This window comes from Anarhichas minor, unplaced genomic scaffold (assembly GCF_050575085.1).
Source record: "Anarhichas minor isolate MPS153535 unplaced genomic scaffold, ASM5057508v1 ptg000058l, whole genome shotgun sequence".
NCBI classification, from domain to species: domain Eukaryota; kingdom Metazoa; phylum Chordata; class Actinopteri; order Perciformes; family Anarhichadidae; genus Anarhichas; species Anarhichas minor.
In genome coordinates, this window is record NW_027466504.1 from 10,873,149 (window position 1) to 10,891,594 (window position 18,446).

At 38.8% G+C, this 18,446-nt stretch overlaps 1 protein-coding gene across 1 annotated transcript in view; it reads left to right on the plus strand.

The window, feature by feature from the left end:
- wdr27 (WD repeat domain 27) overlaps nt 1-18,446 on the plus strand; it is a 36,245-nt gene that overhangs the window by 394 nt on the left and 17,405 nt on the right. Inside the window, exons 2-20 of the mRNA XM_076077240.1 lie at nt 30-171; nt 794-918; nt 1,237-1,350; nt 1,466-1,517; nt 1,775-1,845; nt 1,938-2,052; nt 2,221-2,323; nt 3,993-4,084; nt 4,287-4,351; nt 4,817-4,929; nt 5,938-6,011; nt 10,238-10,307; nt 10,516-10,584; nt 10,676-10,779; nt 11,356-11,445; nt 12,319-12,440; nt 13,924-14,057; nt 15,278-15,375; nt 16,279-16,400. Coding sequence (XP_075933355.1) covers nt 30-171; nt 794-918; nt 1,237-1,350; nt 1,466-1,517; nt 1,775-1,845; nt 1,938-2,052; nt 2,221-2,323; nt 3,993-4,084; nt 4,287-4,351; nt 4,817-4,929; nt 5,938-6,011; nt 10,238-10,307; nt 10,516-10,584; nt 10,676-10,779; nt 11,356-11,445; nt 12,319-12,440; nt 13,924-14,057; nt 15,278-15,375; nt 16,279-16,400 — 1,875 coding nt within the window. The remainder of the gene's footprint in view (nt 1-29; nt 172-793; nt 919-1,236; nt 1,351-1,465; nt 1,518-1,774; nt 1,846-1,937; nt 2,053-2,220; nt 2,324-3,992; nt 4,085-4,286; nt 4,352-4,816; nt 4,930-5,937; nt 6,012-10,237; nt 10,308-10,515; nt 10,585-10,675; nt 10,780-11,355; nt 11,446-12,318; nt 12,441-13,923; nt 14,058-15,277; nt 15,376-16,278; nt 16,401-18,446) is intronic.

The window sequence follows — 18,446 nt, forward strand, 5'->3', positions numbered from 1 at the left end:
TAGAGTCTAACTTGAATGTTTGTCCACAGCCCCTGCTGCTAACCGGCCACCATGGAGAGATCAGTGCCATGACTTTTGGAAAACGAAGCAGACCTGTTCTCCTCTGCTCCGCCTCTGCTGACTACATCATTGTCTGGGACATTGAATTGTGCCAGAAGAGAACACATGCGGGTGAGAACATATGTCTCTGTGTGTGTGTGTGTGTGCAATGCTTCGCTGATTATACAGTATTGTATCTTTGAGTGATGGTCCCATTTAATGCAGAAAGCTGATGTTACAGACATGAATAGATGACGGTGATGAGATGAACGTGAATGTGAAGTAATCCAGATTATTTGCTGTGAAACGGGGTTACATGATTAAGTTTACTATTCCAATGTCTGTTAAAATAAAAAAGAACCCTGAGTTCCCTCCACCTGTGCTCACCCATCTTCCTGTTCACCTGTAACCTTAGCACACCTGACTCACATCACCTGACCAGTGTTACCTCATAGACTAGTAGGTGCACACTACCATCTAGTGGTCAAAATGCTGTAGTCCATAAGTATACACAACTATATCTAGAACATATAAATATACACGCTAAATGGCTCCAACAACCTGCTTAGTTATGGAGCATCCCTGTCGCACATATATACATACACCTATATTCTGTACTGTAAGTATGATCTTTTTCCTGACTGAAAATCTCAACAAACCTGCCTTTTGGTGAAATATTACCAGATATGTCACTCACTATGGTCGTGAACTTCATTTGCTTTGAATACAAACAGACTAATTCATCTGTTTGCAGGTCGAGTTGCGGCTGGAACAGTGATCGGGACTTTACTGGGTGAAGTGGTCCATCTCTCCTTCTGTTTCTCTGATGAACGAGTGGCGGCGTGCTCAGGAGCAACTGTATATGTTCTCAGCTCAAAGGTACAAGATGATGCACGTTTTCTCAGTTTTCCCTAATAAATACTTACTGAATACATTTCAGTTCATTGGTTGGCACTATATGTTGACTCAGTATGTACAATATATCAAGAGATGTGCTCATAAGTTTCTTGGAAATCAGTCAGTCAGCATGAAAAAAGCATAAAAAAAGACCCAAATGACCGATTAGTCGACTAAGAGAGGGCGGCCCTACACATCTCTACTATGACATGTGTAATATTGTTTCTGCGTGATGGGTTAGTAGCCATCGTAGGTCATCACTTTGTCTTATCCAGGATTTGTTGTTGTTTTCCACATCAGAGACATGAAGTGATCTCCACTTTGACCTGCCACCTCGCACCTCTAACATCAGCAGAGTTCTGTCCCTGGAATAAAGACATTCTTGTCACCACATCAGAGGACCGAACTTTTAAAGTATTGAATTAAGATCTGCGTAAAAAATAATCACATTTTTGATTGATACCAAATATTACACACACTGTAATTGAGTTTTAATAACTAGAAAGTACTTTTCCATGTCTCTTTTCAGGTGTGGGATTTAAAAGCTGAAGCTGTTTGCTACCAATCTTTTGTGCTTTCAGGTATGATATTACTACTAGCGTAACTATTATCAGTGGAATCCATTGAAAATCATGATCTGTTAGTATATGACTTAGCTGCAAGTATCCAAATCAAGGCTTATCTTTAAGCACGGGTTAGGCTAGATTTCAAGCACTTTAAACTGTGCTAGTAAAATCAAAAATTGAAAATGGCATGTTGTGTAAAGTGTCTGCTGTAAAGGAGTCAGGGCTTGCAAAATGATTGAAACATACCTAAAGCCAATTCTTCCCTTCTTTAGCCTCTCCGCTGCTCAGTGTGTTCCTCTCAGAGCAGAACAGGCACATTATCACTGGCTCCACTGATGGACAGGTTAGTGACTGATGCACACAGCCCTTAACAGCTCATAATCACTATCAGGAGTGTTACATGCTGTGTAACACTCCTGTCTCTGTTTGGTTTAGCTGTGGTGCTTTTCTCTCCCTGATGACCACAAGTGTCACCTGGTGACCAAAATGGACCTTCAGAAGATGGAAAAGAGACATCAAACGCACCAAGGGACTGTGAGCGATCAATCAGGTGATGTTACTAATCTATCGAACAATCAGTGACAGAGAATATCTAGTACTGACTTTGATCAAACGCTTTTGCATGAATCCTACCTACCTCTTTTCAGCTACGTGACTGAAAGAGAAAATCAGTTAGAACGAGTTACTTATACACTGCTATTTTGATATTTTCTTGCAGGGTTCGCAGAACAATCAGCTGTAGATAATGTGGAGACTTCAAAACCAGTCCTCAGAATGGCTTTATGTAACTCATTCCCTGACACCAGTAGTGAGCATAAAAAGTAAGTGCACGATCTCCATACCATCGATAAACAGTGTGAGAAGTTTATAGTAGGTACGAGATTTCTGGGTCATGGTTAGCCCAGAAGACTCCTGACTCAGCGCTACTTGTGATTGGAGGAGAATGCTATCCATAGTGTCCAGTAGAGTGCTCCACCTGTGCTTATAGACCTACGGTTACAATATCGTAACCTTCATTACAGGATGGTTGGATGCATAGATAGAATGGAAATTTCCTAGTGTCAGCATAGAGACCAGTCTCAATATCAAGTGCTCAAAATGATGAATGGACTTTATTATTTGAAACTGTTTTACTTCATTTGTGACAAGGAATCTTAATGTTGAAACAAGACATGATGCTGTCAACACTGCTGCCATTCTCAAGGGCTCAATTTGTTCTTGTTTCCACGAGGTAGAAATTGTATGGGATCCAGGAAAATATCACGAAAGCAATGCAAACACAGTTAGCTGCACATTTCTGCCAGTAACACTTCGTAGCTGTCACATTGTCAGAGAAATCCTGGGGGGGAAAAAAGCCTGAACTGAATGGCACATCTTAATGGGCTGCTTGCTGCACGTGTCCATGCAGTCACAGAAAACGTCAAAGGAAACTTCTCACAACACAGGAAACTTTTGCAGGCTCGTGGCAGAATCTTGTTTCGCGCTGTTCAAACATTTGATGTTATGACAGGAAGCAGGCTCTTAAAAAGCACGGACACAACTCTCTGTTTATTATGTGAACCACTGGAATGAAATGGACGTTGATTCCTTATTGCCCAAAGGAAAGCATATGATCTCAGAGCAACATCTACATCATCTTTACGATTTAGCGTAAACTCTAGTTCATCAGCTGCTTGAAGTCTGTCTGCAACCCTGTTTTACTGGCTTCCATTTGATGGAATTCAACAAAACCATTTTGCTCAGGCGTATTATGTGATAAATATGCAGCTGGAGGAGTAACTTACTGTTTTTACTGTTGAAATGTAGTATAACAGTATCAGTGCAATTATTTCTTTGTATAATAGAACTACACTTCACAAACACTATCAAATAACAGGACACAGGTCTACTTTTGTGTGGGTCTTTATCATTCAAACATTTACAGCACATTAATCCAAAATACTAACAGGTCCAGTGCTAAGGTTACGTTGTAAAAGCAACTATGTGTACAATTTAGAATTTGATCTTTGGCGCCCCCCAGTGGTAGAATATAATAAATCCATTGTGCCTAAAGGCAATGAACGCTGCTGGACAAACACAACATTTTTATGGTCCAATTATCACATAAACATCCTCATACAATGGCTGTAATTGTCTCCATCCTGTACAGAAGCACAGGCTCAGCATGAACATAATGATGCATTAAAAATGCACAATTTTAGCCTCAGCACGTAGCTCAGGAAGTGGATGAAAAGGATCCTTCAAGCTAAGTTTCCACTCCTTTCTACTTGATGTGGCAGTAGTTTCCACCGTGCTGGGTGTACATAGTTTAGACTACATGACGTGAAAGGAAACTTAAATATAAACCTCAAGTCCTGCTACTCCATCGCAGTATGTTTTTCCTGAGTATATGGTTACATTGTCTTTCCCCAAATGATCTGAACAAGAAATGCTTATAAGGGGAATACTGTAACAGTGTTTTCCCATACTCTTCTGTGTGGGCTCCTGCAGGGACAACAGTTGGTTGTGTATTGGAAGCTCTGATGGCCTGTATGTGGTTGATCTGGCTACCTCAGAACTCCTAACAGCACTGAACTTCAAAGGTAGGCTGGTAGTGGTGTAAAGTCTCCTATTGCTACTGTACCACTGTGATATCTTTAAGCCTTTATGCACAACCAGTGCACCGTTACTCTACTTTAGCAGAGGTTATACAAGATTATCTTTCGAAGAAGAAGAACTGATTGATTTTATAATGTAAAGGTAATTTACAGACACCAAACTCATGACTGATGTTCGTTGTTCTAGACTACCCCAACGTAAGCATCACAATGGCCGGGTCGTGGGCCATCTCTCCAGGCGGGGATAACTCTGTGAGTAATGCCAATAATATCTTGATAAACCATTCAGACATTTTGCTGAATTGTCCTTTCAACTGGACTTTTATCATTCAATTGGCCCATGCTGTTGTGTGGACTAAAAGAGGATTGCAATTAAGTCCTTAACAATCTGATTAAGTCCTTAATCAGATTGTTCTCATGTTGCAATTGACCCTTTGAGTCAGAGCACTTGCGTGCAGCAGGCCTGGTTGCACCTTGTCACTATAGTATGAACCACTGAAGTCAGTCCCTTGTTAGTATCTTAAACTTTTTCACCATCCACTCTAGGATTATGTGAAATATTATTTTGACTGTTTTTGATAAACCCTCCTGACTTATCATTGTCTCTATTTTCCTCAACATTATTAATGAAGGTATAGTTTAATTTGATCATTTTAGAATAATAATGGAATGATACTGATTTAATATTAATTCATTCTCAAATTCCTTGTCCCACAGATGGTGTTTTTAGTGAGCTCTCTGTTTACTCCATGTGTGGTCCTGTTGGAGTTACATCCCTGGGACCTAAGGAGGACCTGGGCTAGTGGTGAAGGCTTTTTGGTATTCCCCAGGTAAACCTGGAGTTAAGGGCAAATATTTAGTGATGCTGCATTGGTATATATTGGTATGTTGACTCCCTAGAAGACAGCTCCCTTCAATTAAGAGATCGAAGCAACAAATCAGCTCTGTTCGTAAAAAGTCAGTGTTTCATGGACACGTGGTCCTTGCATCTACTGTACACAGGGGCTGGAACCCAGGTTTTCTTGATCAAGAACAACCTGCTAAATACCATTGTGTGTATTTCAGCTGCTTGTATTGTAAATAATACTCCGTTATTATGTCATTTGTTTATTCAGTGGCACTAGTACATGAGCACATTATTTAATGGCACTAGTACAAGAGAAAACAACTGCTTTCTGTAGCTCATGTAATCATTTGGCTCCAGCCTGGAACCGCTCTACTTAGTGAATGACTAAACTCTGTGAACATTTTTTTATACGTCTTAGCATTTAAATCTGCATGGGTTAATAAAGCCGTCTGTACTGTATGTACAAAATTAATCCAGAAATCATACTTATTACTCTCACAATAACATTGCTTTATAAAGACCAACAATTAAAGAAAATGTGCTCCGGGGAAGGAATGAAATTCATTCAGGTATTACCTGTACCTCCATAAAATCCAGCAGCACCAATACATACTGATAATTTCATCAACGTGATGTGTTTTTCTGCTTTAACATGAGCCAAAGAACAATCACGTCAGCTTGTTAAAATGTGCAAAAAACAGTGCAGTTGTAGGCTTTTGTTGCTCTCTCTCAGCCACTGGTCACCTGACCTCACCAGCAGTATATACAAAAGTGTGATATGTTTTTCAGTTGGCCTCCTGCCTGTAACTCCCACTGACTCTTCCATATTAACTTGGCATATTATGACCATTCTTGCCATCTGGTTTTTCATGAGTCAACGATATGGTACTGAGAATTAGAAGGACTAATAATCCACAATGCTGGAAAATGCTTTGCTCCTTCATTTCCAGTAACTCTATTCCCCATTCCACCCCTCCCTTTTTGTTTTCAGTTCTCCTCCACTGCTTGAATCTCCTCTGAATGCCGAGTTGAAGAAGAAGGAGCCTGAACATCCTAAAAAGAAAGGTCAGCATCTGAACCCTCAGTCCCCTCTCACTTATGCTCATGCACATGAAATAAAAAGGGAGCTACTGCTGTTTGACCACTCTTGGTTTTAAAAGTATGACCCATTTTATAGTTTACTCCATATCTGGCTCTTTGTCTGTTTTGCTTGGACACAGACAATTATCTTAAAATTAACTTATTGTAGGTTTATAGAAAGTGTGTTTGGCTATTACAAGAGCGCATGAGAACCTCTTCATTATCTGTAAATATGGAAGATGAAAAAGATTCCATGCTTTGCATTGTGGGTAGTGTAGATGTGGCATTCATAATTAGTTTTACTTCTGTTTTCATGTGCCACATAGGCAGGTGCTTCAAATTATGCAACAGCAAGAGTACAACACATTTAGCGCGATACGTTCTCTTTAATTAGCTCAGTTTGTTGTACGGTTGCTTCTTGCAGGAGTGGATTTCTTTTTAAAGTGGGCCTATTTGTGGTTCTTTGGTGTATCATTAGGATCTGGCAGCTTGAAAGTATTCTGCTGGAGACCTACAGTACAATATACTGTGGTTTACATGTTGCTGTTACAGAGAGCTACTGCTGAGAAAGCCAGTATTAGCCAGGCTCCCCACAGCTGAAGTGAAGGGAGCTGCCAGTGCCAGACGCTGTAGGGGATCTTCAGGGGAGTCCAGAGGTGCTGCATGAATGCAGTGTCAGACCAAAAACCGCAAACATTTACGGACCAGTGCAACCCACCACGCTGCGCTCATGCAACTCTATATTCTAAAATACATCTGCAGAATTGTATACAAATTACGCCATAAACCTCCGCGATTCCTGGAAAGGAAATCGTTTTTCAACTGAAAGTCTGGTGCAGCTTTTTCAAAAGAAATGTGAGTGCAGACTAGATATCTGTTGTCACATCTCACCGCCTCATTAGATAATCATGAAGTGAACCAGGACTCTTGCCTCACTTTTTGCATGATGTCACTTTTATGAAGTGTAATGCCTGAGTCTTGCCTGATTAAGTTGTTTTATAGTTAGGCTATCAGGGGCCTACTAAAGCAGCCATTGGCCTTGAATGGCCTCCATTGCCAGTTCAGAGCTGACTTTGAATGTATCTCAGTCTTCAGTAGAAAGTGATCAAAACAGTAATAACTGTTAGCATAAACTGTTACCATTTCAATGTTTTTCTTTATGAGGAACTTTTCTTTTGTCCTCAGACGTCACCAATGTCTACAATTTCAAAAGGAGAGCAGGCTTAGATTTATGTAAAAACACTGGGTGCTCATCTACAAAAGCATCTGAACGGCTGCTGCCAGGCATCGGCTTACCGTGACATGCCATAGAGCATCAAGCATTCCTTACTAGCTCTGGGTAGAGTGAGATGGAAAAAACAATCTGTGACACACATTGGACTGAGAGGCCATGACTCGTCCAGTATGAATTATAGAGGAGAGTGTTTCATGCTTCTGACTGCTATGCCATTAGTCACTGCTTTACAGCAACTACTGTATGGAGTGCCTTATTGTTTCATGAATGTAGTTCACAACTTCACATCTAGCTGTCTAATAAAGTTTGATATTGTGGTTAATAGTATATTCTTTGCCCTCTTTGAACATTTCCTCCCAGTATGCTACACATATGTTCCACATAAGCAGCATATTCTTCAGGCGCTTCATGATTTATCTAGCTGTCAGACCCTTAGTTTGGCTCCATATGTGTGATTCCTGTCAGTCTTCAGTTACTGTACCTCTGATACCTTTTACTTCTACTCCGTGACTCACTTTTTACAGGTCAGTAAGGCAATAACTCATACCAGAGACTCTTGTTACAGACAAAATAATATCTCAGAGACATATATATATATATATATATATATATATACCTGCTATGGTTTATTCCTTTTTAGAAGCTTGAATTATTTCTTTTTTCTTTTTCTTGGGCCACATTCAACAGCTAACTCAGAGGGAGGTCTGAGTTTTCCCTTCTCCTGAGAACCAGAGTTAGTGGTTTGTTTTAGAATAAACTCCAGGGCTGGCCGGAGCCATGTCCCTACCAATGCACACAAACCAAACTGTGAAACAAATCATTGTCACTTCTTAAAATCACAGAAACCAAACATGTGATATATATTTTAAATCATGTTAGTATTAACAACCACTAATGGTTTTTGGTCTGACAGATCAGATCAGAGAATCATTTGCTGCTCCTTTAGTCGTTGCATCCGTAGCTAAACGTCCTAATGTTTTGAGCTAGACTGATGAATGTCATTATTATGAAGCGTTGTTGCAGTAATGGTTAAGACAGCTCAGGCTAAGTCTAACATAATGAGTGCTGTAAAAATAGCACACAGCAAACCTCTGTGATTTTACGCAGGTATTACTCGACTTGGAAATTTGTCTGGAAGCCTCGCTTCAAATAGCGTCTAGCGTGAAGTCAGCGTAAATTATGGGATTTTTACTGCGCAATAAAACTAAATGACCGTTATATATCAACAGGGGGTTAATGGGGCTGTTAAGCAATGCCAAGTGATTGTGTTGCCAGGTAATTAGATTTGTGGCCTAAAATGTCCTGCATGTAATCTGTTCTGGATCAAAAGTTACTTCCAGTACCTCACCTTACACACATCATAGTGGAGGACGGTGCAACATGAGAGCAACCAGTGTCACAAGACCTTTCATTGACCAGCGGAAAAAGCATTTGTTATGTACTTTTTGCCTATTGTTTGACCCAAGTTAAATACCTGGTTCACGAAAGCCTCAACATTTGCTTTGTAAACACCTCGTGCAATGAAGACGTCTTCATGCAAAAATCTCAACTAAGGATTAAAATAAGACTTTCACAGAGGCAACACAGGGTGAATAGTATCAACAACGTTATCCTTCGAGGCTGGACAGACAAAAATAAAAAAAAACATATACCTAGACAAACTCACATTTCACTTCAAAATCCAAAGAAAAGGGAACATAGTAGTTGTTCAGAGGTTGTCAAGTGTACTTTACAGGGAAAAAAACGTGTAGTGAACATTGGCACTGCTGATCAAAGATGGAAAACACTCTGATAAGAGAGGGTTGAAAGGAGATCCAGATGTGCTTCCTTTTTGATTTTGACTGGTTGGTTTAACTTGTATTAATTGTCCGAGAGCTTGAGGACAACTAGCACTCAAACACTAGGTCAATGATTCACAGCCACACAAGCCTGTTAAGCTGTTCAGGGTTTGTGACTTTAATGATATACTGTATTAGCAAATTAAAACTACGGACATGTGGTATGTCCATTGCTAAGTTATTAACTGTAGGTTTGCTTGTTATCGACTCTCATCAGGGATTCTGTTATCAGGGTTCCTTTTCTAAAACCTTTAAAGGATAATTCAAATGCCATTAGACATTTTTAAACATAGTATATAAGCTACTACTGTACACATATACAGTGTGACATACAGTGTGACCAGATTATACTACAGTACCATCAATCTTTAATCATGTTCATGTTCAATTGCAATCTGTTACTAAACTGCAGCACGTTACACAATTAATTAATTACTGTCACTGAAAAAGACAATAGCTGTTTAAAATATATAATTGCATGGAGTGAAATTCAAGAGCTGTATCTTAAAAGCTCAAATACTCAGTTGACTTGTCCAGGTTTACTTAGTTTTGTTGATCAACTAAATTGATTAATGAATTAATAATGGATAAATCATTTGGACATTTCTGCTTAAGTGATAAACGAGTGTTGAATCAAGTCATATGTTTTTTTCTGATGCAATTTAAATCCTAAAATGTGACTTTTTCTTGCTTTGCCTGTATTTGACTGGAGAGCAGTTTTTGGAAAGCCTCACACATTTTAATGGTTGTGGAAAAAGTGAGCTCATTGTAATATAGTAAAGGCACTGACAGTGAACAGGGAGCAGAATGAACCATCCCACAGTTTGCGGCTGATGCACTTAATGCTCACAGCACGGAGTGGTCCCCCAATAATGTAGCTTCCTTTCCTAGTTTAATCCATGAAAAGCCACCACAATATCATGAGTAATTCTATCCTAATTATGGAAACTAATGAACAGAGGTCATCTTTTCCTTCAACTTTTGACTCACATTGTTATATCTACTCATTTGTAAATGGGACTCTTGTCTTTTTATTATCTTCCATTTTTGTTTTGAGCATTATATGATCATTTATACTCATGAACATACTTGTGTTTGTTAGTCTATGTGTAATAAACCACCTTGTTCTTTTTACAAAGGAGGAATAAAGGAGCAGCCTCTGGTTTTCCACTCAAAAGTGAAGTCTTCTGGATACAACAGTCCCCCAAGGTAGGTTCAGAGAGCAACTTGTTGCCTAATAGAAATTTGGATTCAGGTTAAAAAAAACTTGAATGTAAATTCAAGTGAGAGGAAGATTGAAATGAAAAATGAAGTTGAATGCACCATATCCAAAACATACAGTAAGAAATGAGGTTTGATGAATCAAATGATGCAGGAGACATCGCAGGAATATTTTGATTTTGTTTTTACTTTTCAGAAATATGATGTTTTCACCGAAAACAAATAGCCAGAAGAATCCCTCCTCTCAAAAGGCTAAGAAAAATAAGTAAGCAGTCCCATCATTTAAAATACAATGTTGAGAAAGTCTTCAAATGTTATAGTTGGTATTAACACTAAACCTTTTGTTTGTCATTTAGAGGTTCACTCCTCAGAGATTATCCAGCAGACAGTGCAGCACCTACTATTTCACACATTCACCTAAGCATTGGCAATAAGCCAGTCCACTGCCTTCAGTATTCAGGTGAGACAATTTAGCTGCTGCATACGGACATACTGATTAAACACAATATAATGATATATTTAAGTGAGTCTTAGATCTTGATTATATCTGTGTAAAGGTTAAGCTACTTGAGTTTCGTTTGAGCTCTCAGTTACACACTAAGAACTGTCCGATGATCATGATTCTGGACTGTAGGATGGTCCTCCATGATGCTACAACAACATGATGGCATTGAATGATGTCATTTGACATTTATTTGGATTGTGAAGATCCGTTGGATCCTGAATTCGTAGTATTCTGTCAGCAGTAACATCATTTTGGGCATTGCATTGCAAACAGAAAAGGGTTACATACTGCATCCAGTTTTGTCCATCCTCTACTGGAAGGCTGAATGTAGGTAAAACAATCATTTATGAAGTATAGTTGGCAGTTGTTGTCGTTAAAGAATTATATTACATTTTTAAGGATAAGTGTTCCTGTTTAAACTAACTTCCCCCCTACGTTTAAAGACAGAGTTCTTGGTTTCTGTTAATAATAAATCGTCTGTTGACTGAAAAATCCAAATAAAACGATCCTGTGTTTCCTCGTCTCTCCCAGGTGACGGAAAACAAATACTGTGTGGTCTTGCCGACAGCTCAGTGTTATTGTACAAGAACTCCCTGGCTGGCAATCCAACTGTCTACACAGGTGCATGAAGTGGTCATGAGTATCCATACTTAGCCAAACGTCAGGGTTATTCAGTATTTGCCCTCAGTCACCTCAGTGCTATTTTAAGCAGTGCATTTAAATGATTCCTGTTATGCATTATTCATGATATCTTTCATGATGGGGCTTTATTAACTGACACAGTCATCAAAGGTTAAGATCTTACCCCTGAAGATGCGGAGGATGACAATACTAAGAAGTATTTATTACTTGGATTTAGGTCAGCCTTATTTGGGATATTTTTAATGAACATACTTTGAAATGGATCCATGGCTTAAGATGAAAGACTCCACACATTTCCAAATATTGACTTTATCACCTATCACTGTCAAAGTAGTAGATAAAGAGTTCTCTTTTACCGGAAAAAGCGTGCTTTGGTTATATTCCAACGCAGGAATTTAGTACATGCCGTCTTTGTTTTTGCCAGACAGTAAAACCAAGGTGATGATAGAAAAAGAAAGATGAAAAGGGCACGGCTTTAGAGACCAACTAGGTTTGACATGATATAGTTTCTTACAATTTCACACAGTATCAGAAATTAAAACAATACTAAGAGCAGTCAATTCTGTCTGCCACCCAGTGATCCTAGGCAGTAAAGTAAACGCAGGCCAGCAAAGAAAGGATGGCCATCATTGTCTAGCATGTCTTTCGCACTTGAACGTTTAAGTGCATTTGGGAACACAGTCTCCACAAAGGGGCAGCAGAGATAAGAGGACAGAAGTTGAGGTGACCAGTAGGTCACCGTGTGCCTCTTCTCTGCACTCTGCCAGACTCCCTGAGCAGCACCATAAAAGTAAATGTTGCAGGCACACGCTGTTTTCAGGATAATTTCAAACCTCTCCGTTTTATAAGCAGGGCATGACAAGCCAGTGAGCAGTGTGAGCTGGAGCCTCAACAGACAGTGGTGGTTGAGTGCGTCAGAAGACCAGTCACTACGAATCTGGACCCATGGCAGCCCAGAGCCAGCCATTATCATGGTAAATGTTCCATGCATTCCCAAATACAACCTTGTATTTATTTTCTTTTTTTATGGATTTCATTCAGTCCCTATCACCCTAATCTTATACACCCTAATGTAAGTCCTTATCAAACATCCCCTTGCTCAAGTCCTATTCACAAAGAAACTGTGAAATGAAGACTAGCCAGAGTGACCTCATATTGTAAAAATGTCCGCTCTCTGAAGGTCTAAAACTCAAATTGATTTAGAAGTATAGAACAATTACTACAGACACAAGCTGTACGCATTTTTCACTCTCAGTAAAAATGTTTTCATTTGTTGTTCTCAAGAAAATGTTTTCAAAGTATAATGTCTCAGGTTTGGATTTTGTGATTAAGTTACATCCGGTATTAAGAGATGCATATTACGGGTGATGGAAAGGGTTAACTCTATTATATAGTGGTGAAATGCAGGTAAGAGATGTTATGATGAACATTCTCTAATCTTTTGGCACACTTTGGTAACAATTTCTGTGTAATGTTCAAAGTGTATCTTTGACATATTGATTAAAAAAAAACTTGCTTTATTCATGTTTTCCTTCTAATGTAGTTATACTTTTGGAAATAAAAAGAGAGAACAAAATTAATTGGGAGGATGAAATAGTGTGTTTCATGGCTCACGGATTGGGACTTTGTCATTCAAAGCATCTCCTGCATTCAGAGCATCCAAAACACTGATCATACGCAGACCCTCCTTACTTCATTGGGTATCACATTTAATGGGACAGTCAGAAGTGTGTCTATTTCCCCTTGCCAAGTGCAAACAAAATCCGGGGTCTCCCCATAGGTGATGCTTAGCAAACCTGCTTTGCTCCACTTAGTGAGATTGTTTTGAGCTTGGCCAGGTCTGCCGCCTTTGACTGGTTGGTGTTCTTGTGAAAGATCTTGGCAACAAATGTCTTTTCAGGGACAAGAGTTGTGTCGGGGTGAGCCAGAATCACTAATAGTTTTGCACAGTTATACTTGAACAACTCTAGAAAGAAATATGAACTGTAAAGGCAACAACAAAATGAAGATGGTGGTTGTTAGTGTTAGAGCAAACATTCACGTTTTATTCTCGTGGGTTTCTCTCTCTCCCCAATTGAGGGTGTTGCATGTGTCATTTTGAGCAATTAAACAGCTATAGTGGTGTACAGCACTTACTATTAAAGCTTTTTATTGCTTTAAGAATTCAGCCGTGGCTTTGCTTTGAATCCCCTTCAGGCAACCTGGAGTACAAAGTTAGACAAAACTATTTAGAACCTGAGTTTCTCGAGGTCTTTGATTTTTTTACTTCAGTGACGTTCAAAATAATTTAAAAAAAAAGAAAATGAGCAAAATAAAATGTATTCTTTTGAATTTTTCTTCTTATAAAATAAAATTGGAATATATTTATTTTTTAGTAATATATTTTGTTTTATCATTAATGTCTCAATAATTGTAAAAGACTTGTTTGATTTTTGTCTCGTGTCTCTTCTCCTTTAGGGCGACAGTATGTTCTCCAAACCCATTAGAGGTGCTCAGTTTTATTACCTCGACAAATTTCTGCTCCTGGCATCTGGACCCTCTCTATACTCGTACCTGTACAATGTGGACACCACACGAGACAACATCAAAAGGTAATTACAAGGGATCATTATGCAGAACACTTTAGTATGTATGCTTGATAGTGATGCATATACTAGCTATGGGATTTGGATTTGTCTTACCATGTCATTTATTGTTCCAATATAAAAATGTATTACGCTATTCAATAACAAATAAATAAATCAAAAAACACTGATTGAACTAGAGTCTAGTCTCTTTCGGTGTCCAAGCTGGATCCCACTGGTCACAGCTTGGTAGTCATATGATGCTATTGGTCTAATGCAGTTAACAGCAGAAATGCATGTTTTCTAGTGTTAAAGACAGTGTAGCAATGGGGAATCAACAATAACCATTACTGACAATTACAAGAAACAAGGGATTTTATTGTAATCAATAGTGTATAGTGTATTTACTGCTTGTGCTTCTTTTATTTGAGTATTTGTTAATCTATCTTTCCTGGAAGCCATTGGGAGAATACAGTTGAAAGAAATGTAGGGCATGGTACCGGCCTGGTAATGAAGTATCATACCATAATTCTATATCAATACACAATCACATTGGCGTACAATCAAACCTCAACGATGCATGTTATGACCACACTCTTGTTGGCCTCTAAACAGTAACACTGACACATTGGGGTTTAAGTGCCTTTCTCAAGAGCACATTAACAATAATTACAGGGCAATAAGGGCATTTTTCACGGATTTAAACTAATCATATGCCACTTTTCACTTCCAGTCACCCATGTATTGTAATAAAGATAAAAATATATTGATTGCAACAATATTGCAATGCAGGTAAAAGGGGAATATAGATGAAAGGATTGAGACATAAGTCTCTTTCCTGAGACTTATGTCCTCCGTGAAGGGCTTTGTTGCTTAAGCTAGCGTTGTTACTGATTTGACGAGGGTCTGGCTTTATTTAGCTTCTACCACACACTTCTCATTACCACCTAAAATGCTTGTCTGTGGACTGTAAGCTGTCAGGGCTTATGCTGGAGACCAGGGAAGTGTTGCACGTAAATGCTATATGTTTTAGCAGCGCATGTTGCTGATTCATCTTTATCTTCTTTAGGTAGTTATACATGTGATACATCTTGTGAATGGAAAAACTAAATCAAAAATCTGTGTTAAAGGGTAGCGAACACTCTTAAACAGCCGCATAGCTCAGACAGAGATGAAGCATGATAGATGTGCAGAGTGAATATGTTCTAATTTTGATCCTATAGTCACCTTCTTCTTTTTCTTGTTAGATATCACCAACGGAGTGTCGTCAAATTGACGAGCTGCTTCACGACGACATCAGCAACGAACATCACTACCTTCTCTGCAATCAATGACTTCTTCTCTTGTATCCTTTTTGTTGTTATGATTGTTCTTGCTGCAGGAAGTGTTTTAGTTTAGACTGCACTGATGCTGTGGAGGGCTTCCACTGCCAGCTTTACCTGTAAATCATTTAGGTCTTTTAATTTTTAAAGAATGTCTGCATTCCAGCCCCTTGTTAGGATTTACAATGCATTTCTTTTCCAATAAATCTACTAAGGTGCTGCGTTGGGATGAGCGAAATCCTGACTAGAGCTGCATTGTACCGCCACGCGGAGTGGAAAATGGATATACGCTACATGGATTACAGTAAAAAACGTTTTTGATTTTCTTTGTAAGTTAACAATTACTTTGCATATCATTAAAAAAGCAATTGTGATATATATATATATATATATATATATATATATATATATATTTAGAAGTAATCTGAAAGAGTGTAATAGGAGGCGTTTAACACAGCATTATATTTAATAAATACAAATTAGTTTTTGCAAATTATTTTAAAAAAATCAAGATTTTATTTTTATCATTTTATTCAAAATATCTGTTCTCCGTGTCGTCAGATATTGTGTAAAACCTGAGCATAAATGACTATTTTGAAGGCTAAATACTACAATTTACAATCTTGCTAGACAACTACTGATATTTAAAAGAAGATCACAAATATGTAAATAGATTTATATATATATACAGTATATATTTATACAGTGTATGTATATATATATATATATAAAAGCTGTATGCAAAAAAGCAAACTGATGTATGCAGCTGTGAAAAGTTGATATTCTTTATCCAAGTTATTATTTTTTGACCTAGAAAAGTGATTTTGAACTGAAACATCATAAAAACCTACACATCAAACATCTCTACAGCACGCCTATAGTTTGTAAATAATACATTTCATAACTTTTCTTAAAAGCTGTCTCAGACATTGTTCTGGTGTGTGGTTCAGATCGGTCCCTTCAGGTTTTTGATATGAACAAGGGTACAGTTGCCTCAACGCTCCCTGATGCCCACAGCAGAGCGGTCCACTGCATTACACAGAACAAGGTAAGACCATTTAAACGTTCCTGACTGCCCAAATAAGAATTAAACAAAGTTCAATCACCTATATATTAGATTATCTCTCTCTCTCTCTGTGTCAGATGACAGAATATGTGAGGTGGCATACAGTACAAGATCATTATTCTTACATTCTTCAGAGATAAGAAATTGTCAGACATGTACGTTTTTTTGTTAAATTTGCTTCAGAAACTTTTTTTCTATTTGTAGTTTGACTAAAGCTTACGACAACCTCTGACCTTTGTGAATGGATAAACTCAAAGACATCTCATCACTCCTAAGACTGACTAAGTAACATTTAGGCCTGATCCACACGGCAAAGATTTAGCTTGGCATCACTTGTTTGTATGAGCCCCATCTTCCATCTTACTCTTGAAGGGTCAACTATTTGGCAGATGTCACAGTCTTACGTAAGACTTCTATGAGTGCCGGCGAGTTACATAAGGCGCAGATCATCTTTGAGGGAATAAAAGTGTTAGTTTGTGGTGTGAATGAAGAAGGTCATGGTTGAAAAAAGAAAAGTAAAAAAATACCCAAATTTCCATGACAGAAAGACAGGACATGCTATCATCACTATCATTCATCTTGCTGAGTGTTTAATCGTAAATCCCTGGTGCCCCAGGATTAAGACTGCCATAGGAGATGGCAGGCGGAGAGCATGCTGGCCTTGGAGGAATGCTGTTCCATGATGCAGTTTGGGTTTATGTGGCCTTACTCCCACATCACTGTCTTGGACCAATGTGGGCCAAATTTGCTGGTGTCTAATAAGTAGACAACTTGGACTTGTATCGACATTTATCATAGTGCTATGAAGAATGAAGTACTGCATCAATCAAAATGAAACTCTAAATATCAGTAATAAATTCATGCAAGTCTGGGTTTTCTGCGTACTATTTACATTTCTGTGCAGCTATTAAATGAAGGTCCTGGTTTCTCTCCTTGTATAGTCATATTAATGTTTGCCAGCTTTGTAATAGCAACAACACGATTTATTTTGATCATTAAAATACTGAAATCGTACAGATGCTTATATAACTTATTGGAACACTGAAAAGTCTATATTTGTGAGAGAGAGAGGGGGGCTCGTACCCAGTGACCTTGGGGTGTTGACCTGTGCATACTTGACACTCAAGGCCAGCCTGGATTAGCTTGACACACTGCAGCTAGTGGCATGGATTAAATGCATCAACTCATTCAACTGTGATGCACTCTCACACACAGCTGTCTATACTCCTTTCGACCAAGAGGTGCCTGTTCGTTGTCACGCCAGCTATTGTGTGCCACATGCTATGGAAAGCCTGCAGTGTGTTGTTTCAGCTTGGCTATTGCGTCAATGTGGGGTCCTCTGCCCGGGTGCCCGAGGGCCTCTGGATGCTGTAGGATTAATACCTGCGGATCAGAGGGATTGCCCCTGCCTGGAGACTGCACACATAACATCAGTCCTCCCTCCACTCTTGCTTTCTTGTCGAGAGGTGGACCAAACGTCAGGAACTGCAGCATGTGAAGCAGCTTTTCCCACTTCAAATTTCCATCGCCTCTTCTGCAAAATTCAGCTGGAACTCATCAGAGCAGGGGACTTCTCGGAAAATGGAACTGGAAATGCCCTCTCAGACTCCCGTTCTCACACTCTTAATGGAAGTCTAAACAAAACACCCCTTTCTCTCTCTCTCTCTCTCTCTCTCTCTCTCTCTCTCTCTTTCTCTCTCTCTCTCTCTCTCGCTCAGCACTGGAAAGTCTATATGTCTATAGCTGAAGCATATCTCAGTGTGATGCATAAAAGATGGAAAATGACACAAAGACAAATTAACAACAATTTTGCTTTCATTCCAGTTTTCCTTGCAGCCTTATTGGGCTTATATTGTCTTAAATGTCACCTTCTACTTTTAGGTTCTAATAATGCAATAGTGACTCCAATAGTAATGTGAAAACTGTTTTCCAATATTGGATATACAGCGACAAACTTTTCCAGTACTGGACAATAATGGAAGATTTACAACCTATTTCACTCAAACAGTCTTTTTTTTGTGTGTGTAT